The 23,884-nt window shown below is 35.5% G+C and overlaps 1 protein-coding gene across 1 annotated transcript in view; it reads right to left on the bottom strand.

The window, feature by feature from the left end:
• Positions 1 to 23,884, bottom strand: part of FMN2 (formin 2) — a gene marked incomplete at both ends in the record, with an annotated part of 159,221 nt that overhangs the window by 33,703 nt on the left and 101,634 nt on the right. The window contains 2 exons of the mRNA XM_084202637.1: positions 5,586 to 5,637; positions 21,221 to 21,313. Coding sequence (XP_084058763.1) covers positions 5,586 to 5,637; positions 21,221 to 21,313 — 145 coding nt within the window. The remainder of the gene's footprint in view (positions 1 to 5,585; positions 5,638 to 21,220; positions 21,314 to 23,884) is intronic.

Here is a 23,884-nt window from a genome sequence, read left to right on the forward strand (position 1 = left end):
ACCAGCACTGAATGCCGTTAAATGTCAACTAATTTCAAACCAATAAAATAAAATTATTTTTCAAAGCAAGTATGCCAAAATCTTTAAAAGAAAAGTTAATGCTCTTGCAGGCAAAAATCAATCATCTAAATGGTTAAGGACTTGTGTAATTTGGCAAATATTTTCAGAAAAGGACAAGGACTTCATCTTCCAGGATAAAACCAATTACCCATATTTTAGAAGAGACTTTCTGACATAACTAAACTGCTGGCTAAGTTTCCATTACTGCATATCTACGGTCTTGATATTTTGTCAGAGACAGGATACTAAACTAGAATGATCCAAACTGTTTAACAGTCTGTAAGCTTCTTCTATACACATTTCCTCTGCTCAGCAAGTATTTACTTTTTGCTGATCCAACTAATGTATACCTAGGGTCTGAAATGTATTACCCTTAGCGATTCCAGCCTACATGCTGGGAGCCACACAGCGAGAAACAGACATAACAGTGAAGCAACCAACAATAGATGAATGGCCAAAGAGTAGTGAAAGACAAAGTCCAAAAGCATATTCTTGCCTTTCAGTTAAAAGTTTCCTTCTGGCTTGTTTTTGGTTTTTTGTTGGTTTTTTTTTTGCTGTTTTTTTTTTTTTTTTTTAAACTACATACCACTTCCATTCTAAGCTTTTCATCAGTTTATTTCTATCATTAACTCAATTTTCTCTTTAACTTTACAGTTCACTTTTGGAAACAATCCAAAACATTGTGTGGAGGGTAGCGAGGTGGGAGGAACATATAATGTTTTAAAGGATTACCAGACTTAGGTGCTACATTTCGAGGTGTTGCTTTTCAGCAGTGCCATTGTACCATACTGTCTGCCATTCCTCTAAATGTCATCAACTTGTCAGCTCATAAGCAGGTGTAAACCTTTGTTCCTCCCCAAGTTCTCATGTTCAGTGATGTCAATGGAAGTCTGCAAAGAGTGTTGTGTCAAGAATACTGGGGTTTTTTTTGCAGGCAATTAAAAGGTAAACATTTCTCTTCAAAATTAATGTCATTTTGTTGCTACAGCAAAAGAAAGCAACAACACATTTCTAACTGGATTAATAAAAGTCCTGAAAACAGAAGAGGTGCCTGGGAGGCTGCGCTCAGAAAGCACTTAAAAGCCCAAAAATCACTGGAATGTGCAAGTAATGGAAGCAAATTATAAAATAAACCAAATAAAAATATCCAGACATGGAGAGATGAGCATTTTATACCAAGCCACACACATCCTAAATTCCCCAGTTGATACTTACGTCAAAAGGCAAAAAGTCCTCTGTTTGACTTTTTATAAAACAAATATATATTCTCATAATGCACTGAGATTTACCAAAGAAAAAATTAAATTCTAGGATTTTAAAAAAATCAATGATGCACAGAAAGCCACAACAGCAAGTGGAATTTCTGTCTTTTCAGGTCTTCTTAGGCATCAAAAAACAGGTGAACGGTTTTAAATCACCAGTGTGTGGGATTGTTGACTTAGTGAATTACCACTTCAAGCAGGGTTATACTATCTGAAATACTAAAAAAAAAAAAAAAAAAAAAAAAGAAAAAAGATCTTTAGTATTCTTTAACCTTTCTAGCATACATTGTCTCTTACTGGAGTGGAATATGAGTTATTTACATGAAATATGAGTAACTGAACAACTTTCAGTGCTGCTGACCTGAATTTAGAATCAAATGCTTCATTGTGAGATTGAGAAATGGCAGGAAAAATTGAAAATCATCTGACTGTGTCTTGGATATGAAAAAAAAAAAAACAACTTTAATTAAATTTTTGAAACCAAGGTATTATTCCAAGAAGAGAAAAATGTTTGCAGCTAAAGGGGAAGGAAAAGATCATCTTAATTTCAGTGGAAGAGACATCAGTGTCACAAGTTTGGGTTTATTTGCTTTTAAAAAAGATGTGAATCTGGAAGTCTTCTAAGGAGATGAATTTAATACTGGGCGTAGTATTATAAAAAAAAATTAATAAAGTTACATGCTACTCCTCTAGAGCTATTCAGCTGGTGAGGCAGCAAGGCAGAGAATTAAGACCTTCAACTTCACTGAATGCTGCTTCCAGTACCTTCAGTCAGGTTTGGCTACTGGTTCTTCAGAAATGAAGTGCAAGAAGAGGAGTAACTAACTCATTTCTGATATTAAGTCTGCAAAACGGTATTTCTGCTGTTGCTACTGCCTTTCATCCTAGCCTGGCAAATGAGGTATCACTTGTCATATTATCTGGACAATAATTTTGTTGCAATCTTGGTTCCTACTTGCTGTGGATACTATGATAAAAGTCTATCTCATTCTGAAATTGTATTAAGCATACCTGGAAACAATAATACTTGATTTTTTTTTTTTTTGCTGCTTAAGTAAAATCACATGTGAAAAAATAAAAAGTATTTAACACTAAATAAATTAAAATACACAAAACAAAGAGCATATCCACAATACAAGTCTTGGGATGCAGAACATTATTTCAAATTTTAAAATAAAAACAGAAGAAAAAATAAAGGGGCACCGAATTGAGGATTCTTGAAATTCAGAAGCATCTCTTTCCCCTCCTCCTCTCTCTGTTCTGTTTTACTTCTTTCACCTCCCCCAAACGAGTGATTCTTTTGCTTTAACTTGACAAGTATTTCACAGTTTCTGAAGCATTTAGCAATGAGGATCTAATTGGAAAGTGCCAGGTTCTTTCTTATTACACTTTATCAATATTGTTAAGGGAATGATGTAATTGTTTGGGGTTTGGTGAAGACATTCCATGTCACTTCAGTGTTAATACCAGGCTGGAGCCTTCCTTGTCTGCCTGCGTAAGCTAGATAAACATAGACCTGTGTGCTTTCTTCTCATCTCAGGATACTTACTCAGAGAGATCTTGGAACATATGCCTATTGTGAGCTAAACATTTCACTTTTCATTTTTATCCATGTGCCAGAAATCCATTCCTAGGATAAACACTTTACATACTGACACTCTTAAAGTCACTAAACACGATAAATAAAGAGAGAATACATCATTTCAAAACTGATTAAACATTTTCTCACTCGTGACAAATGAACAGCTATACACTGTATGGAGTCCCTGGAGCAGACATTCCATTTTCTTTGTCTTCATTTTGTGTGTCAGATTAACTTTCCATTTCAGCTCATCTATTGCACAACTCAGCTTTTTAAAAATACACATCGCTGCATTTTCCCCAAATCATTATTCATTTCAGAAACCTTTTTTGTTATTGCTACAAGAGCTTTTCTTTTGGACTTTTGTATTTGAATGGAGACAAACTAACAAAGAAAATAATAATAATAATAAAATAATATTTTTAATGAAAGCTAAAGAAATGCTCCTATGCAGTAGACCTGAACTTATACATGGGTTGAAGTCATCCACTTCAACAAGGAAAATCCAAGCACATTAATCACATTAACTTTGCTCCATCTAATCCATCACTTTTCCTTGCACTACTTGCTTGTCTCTTCATCCTATGCACTGCTGTCTACCTATGATTAGTCAAATGCAACTAATCTTTTATTTAGCTTCTTAAGCTCCTATCATCTTTTTCATCCATTCCTGCCAAAAAGGATCCCAAGCATTTTATTTTCAAGCTGAATTAAAATTCTTACTGAAATAATCACACATAACACTAAAACTGCATATGAAGTTGTCTTCAGTGTTCTAACAAAAAGCATGAATCTGATCAAGAAATTCAGTGGGAAGGTGGAAGGAAGAAAGAAAATATCCTTGCTAGATATTCACAGAAAGGAGGAGCAATGAAGCAGAATCTTCTTTTTTGACAAATTGTGTAAAAGGAGCTGGGAGAAGAAAGAATTAGGGATTAAAGTCAGAAAAAGCAGACCAAGCTGAACAAGAATCCTCAGAGCAGTTTGCTTTCTTCCCCCATCAGGCTACTAAAACCAATACAAAGTTTTTGATATGATGGTTTCCAGTCTTCTCAGGGAAAAAGAAGGGAAAGTGAATTAGATACCACAAGATAGTGATAAGTCACAAGATTTCTGAACAGATTGAAGATTCCACTGTCATTAGACTTCTGTCACTTTTGGATTTGTATTCAAATCCACTTTTGACAGGACAAATATTTTCCTTAAAAGAGCAATTAGAGATCACAACAATCTCCCAACAGTGCCAACTTCTCTCAAAGCTTTATTGTGAAGGAAAATTTTAAAGATAAGAATTATGTAACTGACCAGCTAAACAAACCTAAGAAATGTCAGGAATGCTTTTCATATACTTGAGCAAGAGGCATGATACTAAGCCAAAGCAATAATACCCTAATATTATCTCAGCTTGTTAGAGCATTGTGCTAACAGCACCAAGGTTGTGGGTTTGATCCCTCTAGGGGCCATTCATTTAAGGAGTTGGACTTGATGATCCCTGCTAGTCCCTTCCAACTCAGAATATTCTGTAATGAAACTTAAGGCAACACAGACCTCCTCAAAGCAGTTGTCTGTGATTCTCTTATACTCCCTTTCCACACCCCCGGCACCATTCAAGGACCCACCATCTCCTCATGAGTAAGAAGGGAGGTTCTTGTGGCACCCACTCCTCTTGCCTTCTTTTTCAGGTACTATCTTTAGTACATGGCCCAAAGGAGTAAAGAAAAAATGTGCTGTTGCACCAGGGAAGACATCAACTGCCCTGTGGCATTACTGCAGGTAGTAAATTTGGGTGTTGAGGCCATAGAATGGCTGACAAGTGAAAACCAGAAACTTTTACTGTGATATCTTGTAGAGGAATTCTGTTGAGAGACTTCATAATTCTGGGAATATATAATGGATATATTCATTAGTAGTTATTAAGTGATAGTTGTAACTAGTACAAAAAGAAAATGCTATTTTCAGTGAGAGAAAAACAAATACAGACTGTGAGTTTCACTAAATTTGGGCTATAAATGCTGAGCACCAAATTTTGATCTCTTGCTGGGACTGATAAAAATCTTTCCCATTTAAACACTGCTGCTAGAGAAGTCTCCAAAAAAATCAGAACAAACCACAAGTTGTGCAATGCAGTGAAGTTCCCAGTTTTGAAAACTGTCTCAGCTGCACACATCTATAATGAAATTTAATGAGGTATTTTGCTTTTTGCCACAAAAAAAGTATTTGAAGATCTATTAGCAATTCTACAAAGGAAGTCACATTTAATTATAGATCTCATTCATTTATTAAAAAAAGGTTTTAATTTTTTTTAAAAAATAAAATGGACATTTTATAAGCACAGGAAATAGCACCTAATGGACAATACTTGTTTGGGGAATGCAAAATACCTCTCAAATCACTGGTGTAGTATGAAGAATGTTTTCTCAGTCCAAATGGTATATTCGGAATTTATTTTTACGTAAGGTTAATGCATTTTCTGCAAGACAGGAGTAATGTACAGTAGTTCTTTAAAGAATTTCGATCTTTCTTCATTGTCAAATTTAAACTGACAATAACTAAATATCACTTTTCCTTTTGAGTGCATTTCTATACCACTCAAAAACACAGTAATGCTGGCTACCAATACATCAACTCCTAAAACCCCCATGTTTTTCAAGGAAAGTTCTTACTATATTGCTCTTTCTTACCTTTTATGTGTTTCTGTCAGTGACTTCTCTTCATTTTCTTGGTCTATTTTGGCTGTAAAAATACAATCAAATAATTAGCAACAAGGTGAAAGGTAGAGATGTTTCAGGATAATTTTAATTTTACATATGTCATGTGTAAAATATATAGAAACCACCTGAGGATATATTCATGTAGACTAATTCTGAGAAAAAACAACCAACCAAGCCCCCCATTCAACAAACAACCACACAAACAAAACTATACAAATTTTGATAACCCTATTAAAAAGAAATCCAAAACCACCACCGCAAAAAGAAACCAATCCAAAACTCAAAGCCTTGGGAAAAAAAAAAAACCTTCCAGTAATCTAAAACAACCAAGTCATGACATTGACTTAAAACCAGATCTTAAATAATGATTCCAAAACCTCAAATAATACAGGAACTTGTCTAACAAGAGGAGGAAAAGCTTAGCAAAGAGCAGGAAGCATTCAGCCTTACAGCTTTTGTACAAGTTGTGTGGCAATTAAAAATGAAAATTCTTCCCTCTCCCTGTACGCACATCCATTAGTGAAGTGCTAGAGCTGTAGCAGGCCCGTACTAAAACATGACTAGTTTTACATGAAGGATATTAGCATTTGGTGATCATGTGAAGGAAATTACAACAGGAAACTGTCCTTCCCACACAATGGTGAAAAAAATCTCTATTTGCCACATGTTCTCTCACAATTTTTTTGCCCACATTTCACTTAATTTAGATGACTGAAAGAATACTTAACAAAAAAATCTACAAGAACGTGCATGTTAACCTAGGCATCACTGATGTGCAAAGCAATTGTCCATCTGCTCTGAGCATGAGCTTAGGTGAAATTTATACTTATGCAGTCATTCAGGTAATACAACTTAAATCTCATTTAAAGTCTGCATGCTTAAACAGAAAGCTCTTTTGATTTGGCACTTGATTCTTCGTTCAGTCTGCTAGACTTCTGGACTGTTAACTTGCAAGGAGAATTACAGGATTCCCAAGAGTCAGAAAGTTTTGAAACATGAAAAGGCTCTGAGCTGTCCTGGTAACAAATGTCAGTGCTATAAAATTCACATAGAAATCTAAAAAAGAAGAAACCTTTCAGCTATTTTTTATTCCACTTTCCAGACTTAGCTCTACAATACTAACTCATTAAAATTATTTTTCTGCATCATAGATACACTGCCTTTGAAAAATTTCAAATTTGTTGAAAAAAAAAGCAAAGCAATGGCATAATTAAGATACAAAAAAAAATCACTGTTTTTCAGTTAAAATGTTTCAATCAACAGTAATTTACATGCATACACTCAAATAGGCATGTGAAATCTGTAGCAAGGATATACAAATGGAATTGCTTTATACTTTCTCCAGTCACAACCATGATGAGAGCTTTGTCTAGTGCTGCAAATGTTTTTATTAGTAGCAATGAAGTCTTCTGAGCAGTGGCACTGCTGACTAGTGCCCAGATATTTGCAATGGGAAACATTGTATTAAGTAATCATTACTTGAAGACTTGGGCTCCACCATTATTATCCTGTAAGTGAAAAAAAAAATCCCAGCAAACCACAGAAAATTTGAGGGAGAGATGGGTAAATGTTCTCAAGGAAATTGAAGAGCACGTGAATCCTGAATGATTACAGGTTTCAATACCAACTTGAATCTTGGCCCAGATTCTTCAGAAGGTTTGTGAGGGCTCACAGCCCTTCTGAGTGAAGTTGAGCACAGTGCTGAGTGAATTATGGCCGATTTAAAGTTTTTCTTGAAAGCCTTACATTGCTTTGGATAAGAAACCAGGTGAAATGTGGCAGCTTCTACAGAATTTCATCAATACTTTTTTTTTTTCCATACTTCAATCCTGAAAATCAAAGTATGACCAGTAAAAACATATCATTCAAAAGAGAAGCTGCACACAAACTGTCTGGATGAAACGAGACCAAATACCTCATTCTGCATTAACACAATCACTAAGTTTCTGCGGATACAACTCTTAAAATAAGTAATTCCATTACAGAAAAATTCAATTTGGACTTCTTTCACTTAAACAATGTTTAGAAATAGAGGCTACCATAGTCCATCCTACAGCAGTCTTGTATATTGTTGCGTATGTCGTATTTTTAGGATATAAATATTTTCATAATTTCCAAGATTGATGGGATGGAATACCATTAGAGTTGCCTTGTTTTAGGTCCTTTCTTCTTTATTTCAAATGTTCTGCCCAGGTTTGCAAACAATTATTTACCCACCAGTAATGGAACAAATATTCCACAATTTGTTTTTTGAAAGACTGCAAGCATATTATCCTAAGCTTATCAAAGCACATCCCCATTTGGGCACAATTTACCTTTCAATTAAAAAAGATAGCTATTGTGGTCCAGAGAAGAAGAAAAACAAAACATAGCCAAACAAAACCAAGTTATTTTTGGTATCGATACTTCAATTAATTGAGAATTGGTATTACACAATGAAAAGAAACTGCAGAAACCCTGAATGGCAGAGATGCATGTAATAAAGAATTTTTTCTGAAGAATTTCCTTTTAGTTTGCTCCAAATGTGATGATAATTTTAAACCTTCCTCATTTTACCAAAAAAGATATTACACATATAAAAATCTAATTTGCAACCCTTTTGCATTATCATTTTTCTAGACAGAAAAAGCAAAACATATTATGAAAACAATTCTTCTTCCACAAGTCAACAGGTGGCACCAGTGAAAGAGAAAATATGGTATATGCACTCAGATCTGTCCCTGTACAAAGAAAATAATCAGATGACTGCTTTTGCACAAGACACAGTAAACATCCAAGAGCTGTGGAAAATGGTTATTTGAAGACATGGAATACAATTTAATTGGTAAGGGAAGAAAAACTCCTGTTATCAAAACAGCAGAATTTCTACTACCACCTGGATACAATGGAATACGTATCAGATGTTGAAGCAGCTGGAGATTGTTATAACTTGTAGAATGGGAATATTATCACCTGATATTAGTGGTTATATGTACTTTGCTCAGTAATAATCACCCCATTGGTAAACTACTTCCAATTACGTTTTCCTCCTCGAGTAGGGGAAGGAAAAAATTTAGTTATGGTGGATCCAGTTGAAATGCCCCAGAATGCATTATACTTCATAATTTCACTCAATATTTTGCATCTTTATTATCACTTCCTCCTCCAAAGCAGTTCGTCACAAGTGTAAAAAGAGTGCTTGAAAGGCACTGGTTTGGCTTCTTCATTCTTGTCATATATCCATTAAGTGCCAAATGCCAGCTAAAAGTTGCCCACTTTGTAGGAACACTCAGGGGAGAAAAGTGCACTTCCCTGTTACAAAGACAACACCTATACCGCATGAAATAAAAAAAAAAAAAAAAGTATCTATACCCAGTCCACAGTGATCATGATATATTGATCATCAATGGCCAACACAGAAAAATTAGATAAATCCTGGGATACCATGGCAGCTGACCATATCTGAGCGCTCTCTTCTGCTTCTATAATTACTCTCTATCTTCTACAAATTAGATTATTTCAAAAATATTATTTGCTTTTCTTTGAAAAAAATAGAGAAATCTTGTAGTGATGCAGTATCCATATCTGCTTTAATATATATTTCCAGTCCATCAGCTAATATAGCAGTGACTGCTTGCAGGTTTTCTGATAGATGTAGGAATTTCTGCTTTTGGGTTAGTCTTCTTCCCAAATATTTTATTGGCTCATCATCTTTTCTAACACTTCCAGTTATGAACTTGATTCTTGACACTACTTGCTGAAGTACATCCAAAGAAACTGCTCCAAATCTATTAAATACTATATAATACCAGGAAATACTAACCCCTCTATTTTGTGTAATGCATTGGTAAGCAAAAGTAGCAGATTTATATGTTGGCCTTCACACACTGTATAAATTGAAGGGCTTTTCATGCAGCTTTCATAATCCTGAAGGCATACATATTCTGAAAAATCTACTAGAAATAATATAGTTGAAAAATAACCTTAGGTAATATTGAAGAAACACGGCCATCTCAAAACTCACAGCATTTTAGAGTCAAAGTGACCTCTAACAGAATGAAGCGACCTTATCAACGGTTTACAACATGCACTGATTTAGTTATATTTTCCTTTTTTAGTTTGAAAGCATCTTTAATGCCTTCTTGTAGGATGACATTCCACTGTTTGCCTGCTTTTTCCATTAAGATACCTTCAGATTATTTAAAGTTGGTCTCCTTTTAGAGCAAGGTCTATACTTCCTAAACACTTCATGTATTTGGTCAAAATTCAAGTACATTCCTTTCTCCCTACGTCATTGCTTACCACGTGTGAGGACTGTACTATATCCAAGGCTCTTATATAAATTCTTTTAACTACAGGACATATGTATCTCTTCAAAAATTACTTGCATCAGATGTCCTAATTTCTATTCTATCACTTTTTTTTTTTTTAATTTGCTAAAATTTACTGCTTGGTGTGTTATAATTGGGGCATAAAACTTGATTTCATGCAGTTCAAAATGAGCTTTCAAACAAGACCTCACAAATGAAGTCTAATTAACTGAATTCTCAAATCTTCTGTCCTTATCAGCATATACCCACATTCCAGAATGATACATGCCATTGTTTCATGTGTTTGCTCTTCCAATTCTTTTTTTATTAGAGTCCTGCAAATATTACATATAAACATCTACAAAGGCACATATACGAATAACTACACTAAAGTGACCTATGCTTTTATGAAAATCTGATGTATCTCACCAAACTGACTGTGAGAAATATACACAGGCATTTTGGAAAACGCTGGTCTTTAGAAGAATTGTAAAATTCACTTTTCTATAAATAGTATTTTGTTTTCAAGAAGCCTAGAAAATGAAGTTATATTAAAAGGGGCTCAAAGGCAAGGATATAAACCATTGATTGACCACAAATTGTCCCCTCTGACCTCAGCGGATCACTTTGGATGTTATACTAAGTTCTCTGCAGAAATCAAGCCACACTGTGAATGAAGACAACTGCCAAGTATCCTCTAATTTTCAGTCCAAAAACTTTCTCTGCTAGTCTCCTCCAAATATAACCACTATACCTTGTGAACTAAATCTGACTTTTAAAAAAGCTAATAACAGGAATAGATCTGTTTTCTATATGCACAGACCATTTTTTGTGTGGACAGATATTGCAAATAACAGTTGTTGTCTCTACTATTAGTTGCTGCAATTTCTTGTTTGAAATTGTAATATTTCACTATATCATCTCTTTCACAGGATTAAAAGATTCTAAAAAGAAATATTTGACTTATGACTAACTGGAAACTCAAGACAACAACTGTTTTAGGATTATTGTGCTCCAGTGTTATATACATGTTAATAAAAAGCAGGAAAATTTATAGAAATCCTTTTTACTGAAAAAAAAAAACCAAAAGAGAAAACAATTACTAATATTTGTACAAACCCTTGTTGGAGATTCACCAGGATCTTTAAAGAGGACATATTTTCTTCTGCAGTGGTGATGGGCAAATACTAGCTGAGGCTTTGAAAATATACAAATATCTCCATTGGCAGATGCACAACTTTAAAAAAGTCCCAACAAAACTAAACTAAGAACAAAATTGAGGGAAAATTACTTTTTTTCTTAAAAAGTGTATGGAACCTCAGGCAGTTCACCTGTCACTTCTGACCCAGCTTCATTAAGGCCTGAGGACCTGAGGTGCCTGACAGAGGCCATGAGGATACCTTCTGTAGGTATCTCAAGCATGTGACTAGGACAGAAGGAAAATGGATATAGAGAAAATTCTGGGTGAACTACCAGCACAAGCAAGAGGTTGCAGTTAGTCTGTCATTATCAGGGTCTAAGGTCCAAGTTTACAGGAGCTCTGTCAGTGCCTCTGAGAAAATTCCCCTATTCTCCTTGGTAGTACATATACTTTTAAACACCCTCAGGAAACACCAAAATAACACTTAATTTTCTTTTTTTTGGCAGTTAGCATACTATTCAAGACTGTGTTTTGAAAAATCTTGAAACACCAAAGCAGAATAGCAAATACATAAATACATCAGAATCAATAGAGAAAAATTTCTTTCTTCCCCTCCCTCTCTACCCCTACTCCGTTTAAGACTTTTGAATTTGTTTTGACTCAATTTTTGGATTTTGTTGGTGTTTGTTCTCTTTGCATATTTTATTTAGTGTGGTTGGGGCATGAGCAGCACTAGGAAGAACTAAGCCATTTTGGATGGACACTATCAAAAAGGAAGTGAGTTTTGGGGAAGACTGAAAAGTTAGACAATCATTAATTTTTAAATAATGACAGGGGCTTGTGCTTAGTGGCTTTGTGAAAAAAAAAAAGCATAAAACTCAAGCTGAGAATTAAATATGAAGTATAGAGTGGATTTGATGAGAAAAATAGACTCAAAGCTAGCAATTAGTGAGAACTATCCAGATCCTCTATGTATAAATGTACTAGCTCTATGTATATATGTACTAGATAAGCATAGCCACACAACAAGCTGACCTATTGATGCCTATTTAGAAAGTATTCCAAGTAGACCTTGTAAGTCTACCCATGCTGCCTACAAACACCCTGACAGAGCTTTTGTTCCACCAGAATTTTTTGTTGTTGGTTTGTGGTATGATCTTGACCCAGTGATTACTGTCTGTAGTCACCGTCTGGCCCCAATCCCTGCTGCAATTTAAGCTATTTCTGCTGAACCAGTTTCAAAGGGCTGTGAGTAAGGAGATGCACGAAACTGCCATCCCTTCTGATCTCCTGATCTCTCTTAAGGGAATATCACATCTTCTCAGGTAATTGAATACAGGAATGCATCTGAGTAATCTCAGATGGAAGGCAACAAGAATCCTTTCATCTGCTTGTCTATGTCCTAAATCTTTTTGCTTTTTTCCTCTCTTTTTATTTCAAGTGTTAACTAGTATTTGTTTATAATTAGCTATGAATGTGCTTTCCAGTAACTTTCAAGTGGAGCCAGTTTGTTTTTTTTTTCCAACAGATACAAAGCCTTTTCAATGACTCATTAGCGCTGTGCTGCTATAGTTTTGAGACTTTCTATTTACACCAAAAAAAGATCCCAGTACATTTGGATGGCTGATTATTGGGTAAATTCATGCTAAGAAAACTTACAAGAGAATAAAGCAGGATTTCTTCTGGGAATCTTATCAAGAGTCTTACATCCTTCTATACTTCCTATGACAAATTCATAAAAGGTTGTAGGCATGAAGAATACCTGTTCCCTCTCCCCCATTTTCTGAGATTTGCATGCATACAGGTAAGAGAACCGTTAAATAGGACATTTAAATATTCAGACCCCAATCTCTTGAATATAACTTGGGATAGAGCATCCAATATGCTGAATATTTTTCTAATGGTGTTGTTACTTCTTTTAAACCTATGATCAGATAAATACATAAATATTTATATTGATTCCAGCCAATTATACTTCCTTTGGTGTTATACCCTCACACACCAGGAATACAAATTATGTGCTAGCTCCATAGATTGGGAGCAAGATTTATAGAAACACAACTTAAAACTTCATTGAATATGCAAGAGCAGAAACTTGAACTTCCTTAAAATTTAAAAAAAAATTAAACTTAATAGTCAATAAAAGGAGCTCTACTTTTGATTCAGTATTCATCAGCAAGCGGTCCAACCACCTTGCCAAAGTTACAGAAGGCTGAGAGAACGAAAAATGAGAAGACTGGGTTTGAGACTAACTAAGGAACCTGAAGGTACACAAATTCATGGGGCCTGATGAGATTCATCCATGTCAGAAGTGGCTAAGCCACTATCTATCGTATTTGAGAAACTGTGGCTGTCTGGTGAAGTTTACAGTGACTGGAAAAGTGGAAACACAACCCTCAATTTTAAAAAGGGAAATAAGGAAGATCTGGAGAACTACAGCCCATTCAATCTCAAGTCAGTGCCAGACAGGGTCATGGAACAGATTACCCTGAAAACTCTGCTAAGGCAAATGGAAAATAAGGAAGTTTTTTGTAGTATAGTATAGCTTCATTAAAGTGCAAAGACTGCCTGAAAAATTTGGTGGCTTTCTATGATGGGGTTCCAGTGTTGGGTAAGGGAAGAGTACTGATGTCATCTGCCTGGAATCATACAAAGCATTTGACACTGTCCCACATGACATCATTGTCTCTGAACAGAAGAGACATAGGCTTGAAAGATGGGACACTGGGTGGATAAAAAAACTGGCTGATGTTCATACTCAGAGACTTGTGGTTAACAGCTCAATGTCCAAGCAAAAATCAGTGACAAGTGGAACAACTCAGAGATTGGTTTTGGGACTTTTAACAGCACTTTTTAACAGCTTTGTCGGTGTCATGGACAGTGGGATTGAGGGCACACCTGGCAAGTTTGCTGATGACACCATGTTGTGTGGTGCAGTCAACACCACAAAAGCTTTGTGGTGTTAGGAAGGGATGCCAGCCAGAGGTACCATGACAGGCTTGAGAGGTGGGCCTGTGTCAACCTCACCAAGTTCAACAAGGCCAAGTGCAAGGTCCTGCACCTCAGTCAGATCCATCCTAAGTACAAATACAGATTAGGCAGAGAATGGCTTGAGAACAGACCTGAGGAGTAAGACCTGGGGTTGATGAGAAGCTCACCATGACTGGGCAATGCATGCTCACAGCCCCAAAAGCCAACCATGTTGCAGGCTGCATCAAAAGCAGTGTGGCCAGCCGCTGAAGGGAGGTGATTCTCTCCCTCTACTCTGCTCTTGGGAGACCCCACCTGGGGTGCTATGTCCAGCTCTGGGGTCCCCAGCCTTAGCAGCAACCTTTTGGAGCAAGAACACAAAGTGATAAAAAGGCTGGAACACCTTTCCTATGAAGAACAGAGAAAAGAAGGCTTTGGGACTGCCTTTCAGTACCTAAAGGGGGCTTACAAGAGAGTTGGTAAGGAACTTTTACAGGGACATTTAGTGATAGCACAAGGGGAAATGGCTTCAAACTGAAAGAAGATACATTTACATTAGATACAAGGAATAAATTCTTCACTGTGAGGGCAGTGAGACATTGGAACTGGTTGCCCATAGAGTTTGTGTATGTCCCATCCCTGGAAGTGTTCAGGGCCAGGCTGGATGGGGCTCTGCACAACCTGGTCTAGTGGAAGCTATCCCTGTTCATGGTAGGGGGCTGGAACTAGATGATTTTTAAGGTCCCCTCCAATCCGAACCATTCTATAATTTTTCAGCCTTAGAAGGATGACATCTCCTGTCAGCTGAATTAAGGGAGAGAAAATTGGGACCCAAATACAACATTTAAAAAAACCCTGAAACATAACAACAATTAAAAAAACCCAGCAAATCACTCCATCATACTTAGTTATGTATTTTTAGCAGCTACTCACTGTAATGTTGTCATGTCACACACAGAAGTAAAATACATTGTATTTTGTGTGCAGCTTTGAGCTCCTCACTTGATGTTCTCTGCTACTGATCTTAAATCCCACGCAGCTTAAAAGTCTCAGTCAGGTCAGGAATGGGCAGGAAGCACATGTGAAGTTAGGCAGCATACCTACGACTAAATATATGTCTTCAGGTACAGTTAAGATCCAGCAAGGGAATTGTTCATCTGTGAGCCTGGACTTCACAGTGCTGAAGAACATATGCCATTGGGATTAGGGCTCATGAAGGATCTAAGTGCTCTTAAGCTTTAACGTCCTCTTACTTTTCATTCTCCATCCCAGGAACTATGTAATAAAAAAAATCTTATTTGATTACGTTTTTACTGGAGAAGAGATTTAAAATGTGAATTTTCAGCCCTCCCCAATTATCCACAGAGTTTTTTGTAATTTTTTTTCAGAAGGCATTTTTTTCATAGTCTTTTGAGTTGGATTACCTGTATAATCCTATTGTGATACTCATACATTGATCTGTTCTTATGCAATGACAAAATATCTTTTTTAACTCTACCACACCTGTGCTGTCTAAAAGCACTGTGATGCCTACAAAAATGATTACATGAGATCCTGTGCCAAAGGCATAAAACAGCTGACAACCCCAGTCTAAAAGTTTGGTCTTTCAGGGACTTTGAAGCAAGGAAAGGCTAATTTAGTGAGGGCTGTCTGGTGCTGCAAATTCAACACAATCTGAATTGGGATTATTATGTAAAAATGCACACCAATGGAGGTGCTGACATCTGAAGTAGGAACAAGTTCATATCAAGCTGACGTTAAACTATTTATCAGCATTAAGATGTCAGTGTGAGATTACAAGAATACTTTCAGGACAAAAAGAACAAGTTTTAAAAGCTCCTTCAATAATTCAACAAGAAGAATATTAACAGAAAAATGCAAACATTCATAAAATTAAACTGCTTAAGTTGAATTCCTGCATCTTACGTTCTAATGAGTTTATGTTGCTTGCCCTTCATATTCCTCCAACATGTTATTCTCAAAGGAAAAAAAAAATTTAGATATTACTAATGAGGATATTTTGGTAATCATAATAATATTTAAAGTGAGTGTCTCCATGTAAATTACTAATATCCAACCTCTTAATGTTTTGCGCAATTTTTAAAAGAAAAACAAATCCACATTTATTCATATATCTTCCTAATCACGTTTCAGTCATATTTTCCTCAAATTATTTTTAGAAAAATTATGAACTACTGCTATGTTCTCCCTTATATTTATCAAATGATAAAGACAATATTTAAAGAAAATGAAATCTTCAAAATCAATCATTCTGGGTTAGAAAAAGCCAGAATTCAGATTACCATAGCAGCACTCATTTTGCAATCATCTACAGTATTTCTGGAGCCAGGAACTTAACCCAGACATCTAAGATTCAGTCTGATGCTTTAGTCTCATTCACAATCCATCATTTGATGATGCACAGCCTTTTGCTACTTGACTTAAGAGAACAAGTCATGACCAACTATCTGGTTGCAGCTACAGCGATAAATAGAACTCACTGTGATTTATACATTCCTTTACTAACAGTTTGGAAACTGGGTTCCTGAATGCTCTTCCAGGCAAAAGAAGGAGATAGTTACAGACAGTTCAACCAACAGGGCAATTTTAGCATCTTTATTCTGTGAGATCATGAGGATGTGACTAGAATTAAGGTCTGAAGAAGAGTCTATATTTTTGGGTCCAGCAGAACAAAATGTAGTGCTCCTATTTGTGAATGCCACATGTACTCACAACAGCAGAATTGCTGTTTTGCAAATTAAGACTAGAAGGAACCAAAGACTGAATGGTTTCCTTGTGGTCCAAAACTTAAAAGCACACTGGAATAATTCTTATTACTTTTAAATGAACTAGCCAAACATCAGAAATTTTTGTTTTTACTTCTGCAAACAATGCTTGTACTTCTACCACGGCATAATGCTTTTTCTTTAGACTAAAACTAATTATATTGGCTTGGCTTCTTAATATGATGTAGGATGATTTGCTCAGATTTGAAGTCTGCAACATTTTCACAACTTATAGAATCTCAGTGGAAAAACTGTGATTTCAACATACTGAATCTTCCCACTTCCCAAAAAAGACTTACTATTCTGAGGGAGTGATGGTTGCTACCTCCTGCTTTAAGTTTCCTGCTTTATCAAGCTGACAAGAATGCACAGCCTACACAGCACCTCAACAGCAGACAGCCAGAGACTGCTTTTCACTGCAAACTTAACCACAGTTAAAACCTGGGGACTACAAATCATTTGTGGTTCATGCACACACAATTCTTTCAGTTTTAGCTGGCTAACCTGTCCAGTAGGGACAAGGCTAAAGGATTACTAACTGCTAATGAAATTCCTCTACAAACCACATGACAATTAGTACCCTCAACATTTCCCCACTGTCTCGTGTAAGACTCAATTTCACAAGGAAAAGAAGTGATTTCTGAAACTTTCTAAACTAATAGATGTGATCTCTCATGTATTTGCATCCCTGTCTATCCACAGCCACATACGGAACAATGGAGACAAGGTTCCCAAACAGTGCTCTGCTTTCAATCTCTTTCATTCAAATTGGGATAACTTGTGAGGAATAACTCAAAGACAGAAAAGGTGACTATATATGCTATATTGGGAACATTCATATTTTAAATTCCTTCTGTTTGATATGAATAAATTTTCACTGGAAAAGGACAATTGTTTTACTAAATTTCACAGTTATATATTACATATTGGAAATGCTTAGGTAAATGGTAATAAAAAACTAAATAAGAAACAAAATAATTTTGAAAAGTTTTGTATTTTCTGACTACTTCAATATCCTTTTTTGAAGCAGGTTTTCCACTTTTTTTTTATTTCTCCCTTTTTAAATGTAATGGCTATGGAGAAGTTCGGAAAAAAAATTGACATTTGTAAGAACAAGACAACCATAGCATACATTTGATGACTGCAGTATGTGGACTCAAAAAGAGGACCTTAAAACAAAACAAGGAGGAGAAAATATGGAAGAAAACAACCTGGAAGAACAGAGAGAATTTTGTTGGAGATTTTGAAGCACACAGACCCTCAAAAATCCAGTGTGTGGAGTAAAGCATGCTTGCCAATATCCACTAAGCCAAGGTAGAAAGGAGAGCACAGGTAATTTAACTTTCTGCTATGTATATTGAACATGTTAAGAATGATCAAGATAAGTCCCTCAAGAAAGGACTGGCATCCTGTCACTAATTTGCATACTTTAATGCACAGGCTGGTTGTTTAGCCTACTGACTTGAATAGCAAGGCAGATACTGAACAGCCTTCTTCACACATACCACTACCATTTTAATCTAAAAATTTCATTGTTCTGAACACATTCTTGCTTCATTCCCTTCTTTAGCTTTCAAATGAAATCATCTTTACAATCAAGATAGTGATATACAACATTGTTTTGTCTCTGATGAATCTAATAAAAGTGTTAACATCAAAAAGCTATTTTTTTTATTAATACATCATTAGCAACAATCATCTAGAATAGTAGCAGTAACATAACTCAAAGTTATCTAGCTGTGTGTGACAGTAACTATTCTTATAAAGCATAGCCTTTCTAACCCCTTGCCAAGGATATTTAATTTGGTATCCAAGTTTTCTTGCCTATGGGAAAACCATTTTCCATTTTAGCTGCTTGCAAGATGTATAAGTGAATATGCTGTAAGTAACTAGCTCCTTTGAACTTTTGGGTCCCATTATGCACACAAGTTATCTACTCTGAAAAGGCATCATATACACATGCCAAATAATTCAACCTTATGAGAAATGCTTTTCATCTGAATTATAAGTTAAAACTTTTTCTGACTTTAGAGAAACTGGAACTTGAAAAGATAAAAACGTAAAGTTTGATTTTGCTTTGCCCAGAGCATATGTTATATAAACAAAAATCCCCAAAAGGTGCCAAGAATTGTCCCTCTGTTTTTCTAAATGATCACGTGTGCAGTCTAGCTGAAAAGACTCATCGATTATGTCTACACAAACAACAAAAGCTCCTAGAAAAAATATCTAGATCAAAAGCTTGTCAAACACTGAACAGGAAAGAGAAATCCTGCTTTAAACATGGCCTCTTTCAAGTCGGAATTCAATCCCATGAAGTAAAAACAAAGGATTTCATAATGAAAGGTATTTAAATTACTTTATTTTTGGAACTTAACCAGGGATTCTTTCTTGCTATATGTTAGCCTTTGTCTTTCTTACATTAGGACAGAATTCTGCATAGAAGGCCCTACGGTTTTTAAAAAAATGTAGAAATTGTTTAGTCACACTTTACTGTGTTCACAACACACATTTCCAATTATTTTCATCAACATGAAACAGTCATATTTTTACTGGCATTATGGGTTTCTCCTTTTGTTAACCACTTAACAATATATACTACTAATATGGGAACACAGCAAACCTCTTAATGGATGTGATGGATATTTCTTTTTCTTTTCTTTTTCCTCATTCTCCTAAAGACACATAATCACAAAGGAAATTGCACATCCTTGCAAAACCAGATCATTATATAGCATGTATAAAATTATATTCTGAAAAGTATAGCTGGAAATGCTAAAATAAGCATATATATAAAGTTAGATACTTTAAAAAATATGGTTTCTAAAAGAAAAAAACACAATTTTAACACATTTTCTTCTGCTGAAACAGAACCATATAATCATGGAATGGTTTGGGTTGGAAGGGACCTTGAAGATCATCTAGTTCCAACCCCCCTGCGATAGTCAGGGACACCTTTCACTAGACCAGGCTGCTCAAAGCTGCATCCAACCTGGCCCTGAACATATCCAGGGATAATCCCCATGTTTGATTTCCTACTCTGTTAATAAGGCTAAAATGACATGATTTACAGTATGCCAACAGTGGTATCTTACAGACAAACTTGTGATTTGAATGTCCCCTATCTATACATAAAAACTATAATATAAACCTAGTCCAAAACACTTGCTACATGTTCAGTCATACCACTACTGAAATATTTGTATGCCATATATACAAAAACAGAATTCAGTTTTAAATTGGTTCATACCTACTAGTGCTGGAGACAACATCCTGTTTGCCAGGCTTGACTAGTAGACACTTGTTAGAAAACATCAGTTCATATCTGATGATTAACAATATTGGGTGTGCTCAATTTATTCCATGTAATTGAGAGTCCTGTAGCATGGACCAGCACACGTGCAGCCTGGTTCAGTCCCCTCTAACCCAAACCATTCCATGATTCCATAGGTATTCCATTTATAATATTTGGATAGACAGTCATCTTGGATACTCTAACCAGGAAGACATACAAGCATATCTGACAGGCCTCTCAAGTACAAAGCACATTCAGGTAACCACTACTTCTAGATATGGTAGCTCTAGGTTAATGAACTGATGAATCAGCTCTAGAAACAGAATTTTCACATAATGCCTGTTCAGGAGACAACAGGTCTTCAATTATAAGAGGAAATATCAAAGCAGAATGAGCAGCAAAATGTTAAAATTATGTTGGTGTACTCATCAGGGTATTTTAACCCTGATGCATTGAATTCTGATTCGTATTAAAAAAAGCAAATTGGTCAATGCAGAGCAGAATTTCAAGAGATGCTCTGACATACATTAGTGAAAACCTAAAGTCATCCATATTTCCTATAATCTTGTCAAAGAAAGGTCTAGTAAACCATAGTCTATTCATTTTAAAAGTGTTTTTCTACTAATACTCTGGATGCCAGTTGATCCTGGATATTTTTAATATCTTTTTATTGCAGTGTTATTCATTAATCACATCCAAATATTTCATATGGATTTGCAGTATATCTGAAAAACCTTTAACTACTTTTGTTATGCCTATTCCATGTTTTTGGCACATACAAAAGAATTATCTCATTGGAATGAAGTTAATGAAACAAATCCAGCTTCAATAATTTTTCAAGGAACAAAGGCTGTAAATTTGTTTTCTACTGGAATGTTGAACTTAGAAGATCACACGCTCAAGCCAATAGCATTTGTCTTTGCTGTCATGCAAAAGTGAGTGAGTCACCTACAGTACAAGAGAATAACTTTGCAAATCTGTTAGAACTGTGTGGCATCTGATCAAACTAATCCATGTCTTTCTATGATGCCAAAATAAACAGTCCCTTTCCCACAATGTATAAACATTGTTCCCATAACTTTCCTTTGAAATGTCATGAAAAGGTTAAGTGACGTTTCATTATTTACCTTGACTAATGAATTGCTCCATGTTGTCTTTGAAGGGCTGTAGGTGCTCTTCTAGTGATAGCTGATAAACTTTTGCTGCTTCTGTCTCACATGCTGAAATTGGAGTAACAGATTAGTTTAGGATGACACATCATAGCATCAATCTGCATATTGTAAGAAAAGACACTTTAATTCATATCCAGGGAAACCACTGGAATACACACACTACAAGTACAAACACTCTGATAATAGAGTCAGGAACAGTCATGTTCCCAGTAAAATATTTTTATATGCAGATAATTTGTGGCCAGAATATGAGTTTAAATAAGTGGTAGCAAAAAATTAACAAAAGTATGCAATGGTTTTGAGGGAGAAAGACAAATTTAAGGGGCAGAATTGTAGGGGAACAAAATTAAAAACTCAGATTCCAGGCTGTATTGATATACCTGCCCCCAGATAATAGTGCCTGAATCAAAAAGATTCAGATGCAAAACCTGTACCAAATAGTAGGAATGACCTTAATTTAGGAAGTTAAGCCAAGTGAGGCCTTGATACTTGATAAAACCACACATGTGGTAAAGAGTTCTGCATTGTTCAAAAGTAAAAGAGCAAAAGGACTAAAGTGAAGGATTGTAAGAAGACTCCTGGCTTGAACTCCCTGAGAGAACTTGAACAAGAACAGCTTGCTTCTTATTGGACTAAAATCCAAGAGCCTAAAGCAGCCCTGACACAAAGATTATTTGTGGGTAAGGTGGTACCGTCACACTTCCACCAACCATCCAAGCTAATTTAATTTGGGTTAAGAGAAGACCCGAGACTATTGTTTCAGATGAATGTTGAAATCCAAATTCCAACAGAAGGGAAATCTTTTTAGACTGTGATAAACTCCTATTATTCAACAGAAATGAATTCTGCTTGATTCTGTCTCAGAATTTCCAGTTCAAGTGCACACATTCTAAAATATGCATTTCCTTGCTTACCCTCCAGGTTTTCTTTAGGAAAAAAGAATTATTACTATGTCTTTAAAGACAGAAAACTTGTTAAAGATTTAAAAAATATTTTGAGATAGCAGAAAGCACTATCCTAATATTTAAAATGCACATATACTGAAAAGAAGACTGACTTAAATAACTAGTAACTCCACACAACTGGAGTAAAACCAGGTTGATATTAACAATAAAATTTTAATTTTTTTTTTTTAAGCTTAGAGAGAAATAGAAATAACAGCAGACTTTTAGGGGAAAGAAACAAATATGTTTACTTAGGTAATCTACTTAGGAAGAAATATTAAAAGTACCCCGACCCCCCCCCCCCCCCCCCCAAATATAGTAATAAAATATATAATTATTTAATGGGAAGCATGCAGTTTTTAAACAAATATTAGTCAATACACGTGAAATAGGAGAGGGGATCCAAATGAGCATGGATTTTCTTACAACATATGACAGAAGAAGAAATAGAGGACTTATGCACTATTCTGCAAATGGAGATGTTCTGATGGCAATATACAGAATTTGGATTATTATTTTCTCTTATGCAGGAATAAGTGTCAGAGCTGAAAGAGGTGATAGAACCCACCATAACATTTAATATCACCAAAATTCCATACCTTTTTCAAGAATATGGATTAAATATTTTTCAGAGCAGTAAAGCATTACATTCTTGAATGGCTGCAGCTTAGCTGAACCCCTAATCTCTCAGACAGTGTAAGAAAAGCATACCATGAAGACTCATACCCACCAAAAATACCCATTTCAACATAACATGTAATAATGATTGCCCAAATGAAATGTTTCTTACTTAACTGTTCAGATACTGGAAGCTCTCCCACAGCTGATTTGTTTGCGCACATGTGTGTGGTGTGGGAAAGGGTGTGCATTTAATGATAGCTTTGTTTGCCCCATTTTTGGTGGAGCAATTTTTGTTTCTTTCTGCTCTCAACCCTCCCTCTGGTAAAAGACTAAAATCAATGATATTCATAAGTATAACAGCTAAGGTCCATTTTTTACCTTATTCCTGAATTGCAAACACTGTGTAAATAATTTAAAATCAAAAAGAAAACACAGGGAAAACCACCCCTTTCTCTCGCTGTAGAGAGAGTAAAATATTGTATGTTTTATCCAGACTTTAAAAATTAAAAAATCCAGTCATTATTACCGTATTAATAATTATTATTATGCTTAAGACAAACTAGTTCATCAGTTGCTTTCTGCATTAAAGAATTAACAGGCCTGTAAGCACTTCCAGAGTTTCTCAATTCTCCAGATCACCAAGACTGGAACTGAAGTCTCCCTGCACAACCTGTTGGATACAGCACTCATTTATTATTTTCCATAATTTGTCACTAGAATATAAAGCCCCAATATTCATATAAGCCATTGCTGTTCCTCATTGTAACTGAAGAATTTAGAGTGTTGATCTTGATAAAAGTAGTGAAAAATACAAGTTCCCAGTATTTCTTCTCAAATGAAGAAGTAAGATACTGAGTAAATGCCTGGTTAGAAGGATATTTAATAACTTCTAAGCAATATGGAGAAAAAAACATGGGGGAAAAAAAGGTATGTGAGAATAAAAACAGCCTTCTAAATTTATATTTTTTATCCTCAGCTTCATAGTCAAACACATTTATCTCCATGAAGCTGCTCAGCTAAACATTCCAAATATCAAAGGAGTAGACTGGCAAAG

Source organism: Fringilla coelebs (assembly GCF_963513975.1).
Source record: "Fringilla coelebs genome assembly, chromosome: 3".
Taxonomy (NCBI): domain Eukaryota; kingdom Metazoa; phylum Chordata; class Aves; order Passeriformes; family Fringillidae; genus Fringilla; species Fringilla coelebs.